Raw genomic sequence first — 6,224 nt, 5'->3', positions numbered from 1 at the left:
TACTTAAATTGTGAACTTTAAAGCCCCAGGATTAGGGGTTTTTGTGTAACCGGGGGGGGGGGGGGGGCTCTATTGATTATATAGTGCAAGTACTTGAATTCTTTGAAAATCTTCTTCTCTGCTCCTAGGTATTAAATAAACTAATTACTTGCATGAGTGCCTCTGCCAAGATTGTGAATTTTAGGACCTCAGGGTGAGGGGTTCTGGTGTTAGGGCGGGGCTCTATTGATTATATAGTGAAAATTCATGAATTCTCTGAAAATTTTCTTCTCTGCTCCTGGGTATTAAGCAGTTGAACTACCTATATAGTTATGAACCAAGACCCATTCTTCTAGAATTGTGAATTTCAAGGCCCCAGGGTCAGGGGTACTATAGAGGAGGGGGGCTGTACTTATAGACTTTAGGGCTGGGCAATAATATCGATATTTCAATATATTGCAATACAATGACAAAAAATATCGTATCGCAATACGATTTTGAAATATCGATATATTGGCAATATGCTTAGATTAAGGAATTTTGTCATTAAAATGATTAAATATAAAAGCCAAACAGTAAGACAGAAGTTGTTTTGTGGCAATATTTAAGAGCATAACTTAAATGAAATCAACAAGATTTTTTTTCCGTGTTGGTAACTTATCATAGTTATGTAAATTCTGCATGTAAATTAAGGTAAATATAGTAAGAAAATGCCATTTTTATTACATTGAAAATATTGCAATACATATCGCAATACAGTTAAAAATACGATATCGCAAATATCGCAATACGAAATCTCGGGCCAATACCCAGCCCTAATAGACTTAAAATGAATAAATTGTTTGAAATCTGCTCCTTGGTATTAATCAAATATTTTTGAAAAGCAAGGATGCCTTTTCAAAAATTGTCCAATGTGTGGATCTAGGCCTAAGGGTCGGGGCCACAATAGGAAATCCAAGTTTTAAATAGAAATATATAGAACAAATCTTTAAAAATCTTTTCTCAAGAACCACTTGGCCAGGAAAGCTGAAACTTAGCGGAGGCATCCTGGGGTAGTGTAGATTTTAAACCGTCCAAATCACGACCCCCGGGGGTAGGGCGGGGCCACAATAGGAAATCCAAGTTTACATAGAAATATATAGAACAAATCTTTAAAAATCTTTTTCTCAAGAACTACTGGGTCTCAAAAGCTGAAACCTATACGGAAGCATCCCGGGGTAGTGTAGATATGAAATTGTTAATATCATGACCCCCGGGGGTAGGGCGGGGCCACAATAGGATATCCAAGTTTTACATAGAAATATATAGAACCAATCTTTAAAAATCTTCCTCTCAAGAACTACTGGGCCAGGAAAGCTGAAACTTATGTGAAAGCATGCTTGGGTGGTGTAGATATTAAACTTAATATCATGACCCCCGGGGGTAGGGCAAGGGTACAATAGGGAATCCAAATTTTACATAGAAACATATAAACCAAATCTTTAAAAATCTTCTTCTCAAGAACTACTGGGCCAAGAAAGCTGAAACTTATATGGAAGCATCCTTGGGTAGTGTAAATATTAAATTGTTAAAACCATGACCCCCAGCGGTTTGACGGGGCCACAATAGGGAATCCAAGTTTTACATAGAAATATATGGAACAAATCTTTAAAATTCTTCCTCTCAAGAACCACTCGGCCAGGAAAGCTGAAAGTTATATGGAAACATCCTTGGGTAGTGTAGATATTAAATTCTTAAAATCATCAAAATGGAACGGGGAAGTGGGGCATGAATGGTATAGCAAGAGGGAGAATCTGATAAGAACTGCATCACCCAAGTTACTCAGGTGAGCGATGTTGCCCATGGGCCTCTTGATTTATTTAATATCTTTGTTGCAAAATTGCAAATAAAATATTTATTTATGAACGATAACTAATAGTATTCAAGAAGCTGTGATTTTCATTAGACATTGCAAATTTTGAGCAGAAAACTAGAACATTAGAGGTGGAATCAGGTGTTGTGAGGGGAGATGGATCCTCTGCTACTTTGTGCTCCTTGCTATACCCCGCCTGAAAAGTTGGAGGGTATATAGTCATGTTTCCGACCATCTTACGTTCCTTTGTTTGTCTATTTGTTACATTTTGGGGTACCCATCCCTCTCAACAACTCTTCCTATACCATTGAATGAAATTTAATAAGACTTTAGCAGAATCTTTGTTTCAACGTGCACCTCCTATTTTACTTTTTGATAGAAATTATATTTCGAGTTTCCCATGGCAAAACATTGACACTGCTATTGTTTCTTTTATTAGCTCACCTAAGCCGAAAACTCAAGTGAGCTTTTCTGATACCATTTTGTCTGTAGTTCGTCTGTCCGTCCGTCTGTCTGCCTGTAAACTATTTCACATTTTCGACTTCTTCTCAAGAACCGCTGGGCCAATTTCAACCAAACTTGCCACAAAGCATCCTTGGGTGAAGGGGATTCAAGTTTGTTCAAATGAAGGGCCACACCGTCATTCAAGGGGAGATAAAAATTAATCGGTTAATGTTATGTGTCATATGACATTAGATACTTAAAAGACGCAGGAATATGGTTTTTACAAAATCTCTATTTAGGTGAAACAAGTGCTGGGAAATCAACATTAATAAACAAACTGCTACAGAAGAGGATATTTAACGCCAGGAATAAGGAGTCCACATCAACAATTTGTAAAATAAGAAATTCTGAAGAAATAAAGATTATTACTGAAAGGGTGAATGGGGAAATACAAACCATTCCATTGCAGTGCAATATAGAAACAGAAAAAGGAGAAAAGTCACTGAGAGATATATTGAACAATTTAACAGATATGACGTCTTCGAAGGACAGCAAAAACTTCCGATATGTGGACATAGGATTTCCAATACCTTTTTTGAAGGTGATATTTAGTAAAGGTTAAAGGAAATAATTATTCTACAAGTTTTGCTCAAAGTCTTTTAGAGGACAAATCGATGATGAATATAAAAATTCTCCAAAACCGAATGGCAAGGTGAATGTTGTACTTTCACCGGCTGCTAAATTAATTTATCGAATGAAAATGAAATAATTGTTTTATTATATGATTTAATGATTAAATGCCTGATTACATTTGCAGAATTCCTAACGAAACGTACATATAATTAGAGAACCAAGTTTAAATCAGCATCACCAGTCGTATTAATTTGGAATGTTTAACATCAACTTAAGTTGATATGAAAAAAATTCATGTCAGGGTTTTTTTTAATGTATTGATTCGAGGGGGGGGGGGGGGGGGGGAGGAGGGCATTATGAAGAAAAAATCAACTAAAAAAATATTTGACTAACACCCACTTATAGTCAATTAATTTAAATTTAAATCTTGTTTTGAGATTGGGGTCAGATTTCAGGAAAAATGTTCATTAGTATGGGGATCAACCTTTCAATGGATATAATGTCTAAATAAAAAGTAAAAATTTACTTTCAGAACAGACGTGTTTTGGAGGGATTCCCTATGACCCCCCACCCCTCAATAACCACCCTAATAATATACATGTATTCCCTAATGTTATGTTCACCTGTAAGGAGGTCAATGACTAAAAGCTTCACAAACTATTTGTATCAATTTGGAATTTCTCCCGATCTATTTTTAGACCGATGTACGGCAAATAAATTTTATATTCACCTTAAAGTCACGCATGGGTGACTATATCGTAGTATTTGTATCTTAACCATTTAGAAAGATAATAATGACTATATTTATCTCATACGTGTGGGTGATACAGGTCGTTGGATAAACTTGTGCTTTATCAACGGGTAGATGCTTTATCAATAGCACTTCCGGTTTTGACACGATCCCTCGCTTCAAAATTTTATTTGAAACTTTTATTTGTGATCCCTATTATTGCCCTAATAAAATGAATGATAAAGAGCGATAATATCGTTAAAAGCAAGAAAAAGACTCGTATATGACAAAGAAGTGTCTTGTTTTATCAAGGAACGAACCTGTATTGGCTAGGCCTACTTGGAGACAGATGTTAACCCCACCCCATTTAAATCGTTTTCGGAGAAAGTAAAGCCTAGCAGTTACGTTGTTGTTAGAAGATTCCTTCAACATCTTAAATAATGCTTTCTTATATTATACTACGTATGCCTACCTTAAGTAATGTAGGTGTACATACTAGTAACTTACCATGGATCAACAATGAATCTACCAGTAGGCCCCTAGCCTTGCCTTTCACGGTTTGTACTGCCATCGTCCAAACGAGTTCATTTTCATGATCCAATGGTCCTTACAACTTTCAGTCAGAAGTCCGTTTGATGTAAGCTCCAGCAATTGTCACATAATGTTTTCAAAGACGCAGATAGCAAAAATTCTAAATTTTAATCGGATAACAATATTTAAAGAAAGGTAAAAAGAAAACACAAAATCCCCAGTTAACACCCTTCCCCGCAGTCACGCATTTTAACGCATATACCATTTCCTATTTCTAACGCAAAATCACGCATTTACCGTTTCCCCGCAATCAGGCATTTTTCACGCACTTTAAAAGTCCATTTTATCTTCAATTATTTGCCAAATTCCAACTATTTTATGCTTGCTTGAATCTCATAAAAAAAGAAAAGTTTTTTTCTAAGTAAAATATTATTTCAGAATATTATTTACGCTTTACTTTAGAGAAATTTGTACCCCGCTATAAACTGCTTGCGGGGAAATGGTAAAGTAATATGTCTATGACGCGAGGATTCAATATACGTTGCATAGCAATTCTGTAAGTTGTAAAGTGTTAAGCTTTAGCGCTTTCATTTTCAATCTTCAGAAGCTTACAATAGTAACAGTGATTATGACGTCATGTTAAGCGGAACGTTCAATATCTATTATGACGTCATAGATACAATATGACAAAAGTACGGGGAAATCACAAGTAATTTATAAAACACTATTAAGTTTTGGCTGAAAAATACTAATAAAATGTTTTTCTTTTTCCCGTCTCTGGATATCAGTGGCACAACTGAGTTTATAAACTTTATATATATATATATATATATATATATATATATATATATATATATATATATATATATATATATATATATATATATATATATATATATATATATATATATATATATATATATATATATATATATTTATTTATTTATTTATTTATTTATTTATTTATTTATTCTGACAGGGCAATACAATTATAGTTGATACTCCAGGAATAGGTGGTTCAGGAGAGGTGAGCAAGAAAGTTATGGAGTACCTCCCTTATGCAGTTTCTTTTATTTTTGTTGTTAATGTAGGGAGTGCCGGTGGCATGCAGAAGGACCGGGTATATTTTACAAATCTATTTTTTTTTATTAAATGTGTTATTTTTATAGACAAAAATTTTGCAAATGCGCAGTAACTAAAAAGTAAATTTGTTTTCTTAAATAATCAATTTGTTCAAAGCTTCCAGAAATTCTGAATTCAATACGTGATCTACAAATTGAAAACGAAATGCCATGTTTTGATCCAAGGGAAGTACTATTCATAACAAATAAGTGGGACACATTATCAAGTGGTAGCGATGACTGCAACGACGATGCTGAAAGAGAAAATACCTGGCAAGATCTCCTGAAGGATATAAAAGAAATCCTCCCTGATGTGAAAGAGGAAAACATATTCAGATTGAATCTTAAAGATGTATGCATTGCTTAAAAGTTATGAATCATTTTTATTATATATTTGGTTATACTATTCGGATATGATGATGTATTTATTTTAGTATATAGCATTGTTTTTTAGGGTTCATTCCAAGGACATAAATAATGCACAGACAGGACAAAGAGGCTTAATTTTGAAATGCTAAAAATATTTTTGCAATTATTAGATCTGACAGATTTAAGCAATTATTACATCTCATTTCATCAAGAATTAACCGATAAGTAGAATTTGATAGTAAAAATGTTCAGAGTTTTTCATCTGTGAACAATATGTTTTACTCAGCTATATTAAGGACTGGTATGTTACCCTTCCACCGTTTTAACATGTATTACATGTACTTCTTTGAAAAAAATGTAACAAAGCAATTGAATACTTGTAGAAAATGTAATATAGTTTTCAATAATGGATAGGACCGGGCCGTAATTATTACCAGTTATTTTTGCATGTATCAGCTGTTTGTCACGTGACTTGTATAAAAATAGAATTGTTAAGGATTTCAATCCTTAATGGGACCAAATTCTCTACCCTTAAATGTCTGTCAAGTACACAATACTCTGATAT

The 6,224-nt window shown here is 34.0% G+C and overlaps 1 protein-coding gene across 1 annotated transcript; it reads left to right on the top strand.

The window, feature by feature from the left end:
- Nucleotides 1–2,574: 2,574 nt before the first annotated feature.
- Nucleotides 2,575–5,642, top strand: LOC134257982 (uncharacterized protein in xynA 3'region-like; the record flags this gene model as incomplete). Its single annotated transcript, XM_062740554.1, has 3 exons — nucleotides 2,575–2,876; nucleotides 5,149–5,289; nucleotides 5,409–5,642. Coding segments are annotated over 3 exons (677 nt in total), but the record flags the coding sequence as incomplete, so codon positions are not given.
- Between the last annotated feature and the right edge of the window lie 582 nt (nucleotides 5,643–6,224).

Source organism: Saccostrea cucullata, unplaced genomic scaffold (assembly GCF_032062105.1).
Source record: "Saccostrea cucullata isolate Sc308-1 unplaced genomic scaffold, CSIRO_AGI_Scuc_v1 ctg16268, whole genome shotgun sequence".
Taxonomy (NCBI): Eukaryota; Metazoa; Mollusca; class Bivalvia; order Ostreida; family Ostreidae; genus Saccostrea; species Saccostrea cuccullata.
This window is presented reverse-complemented; position numbering and strand designations above follow the sequence as displayed.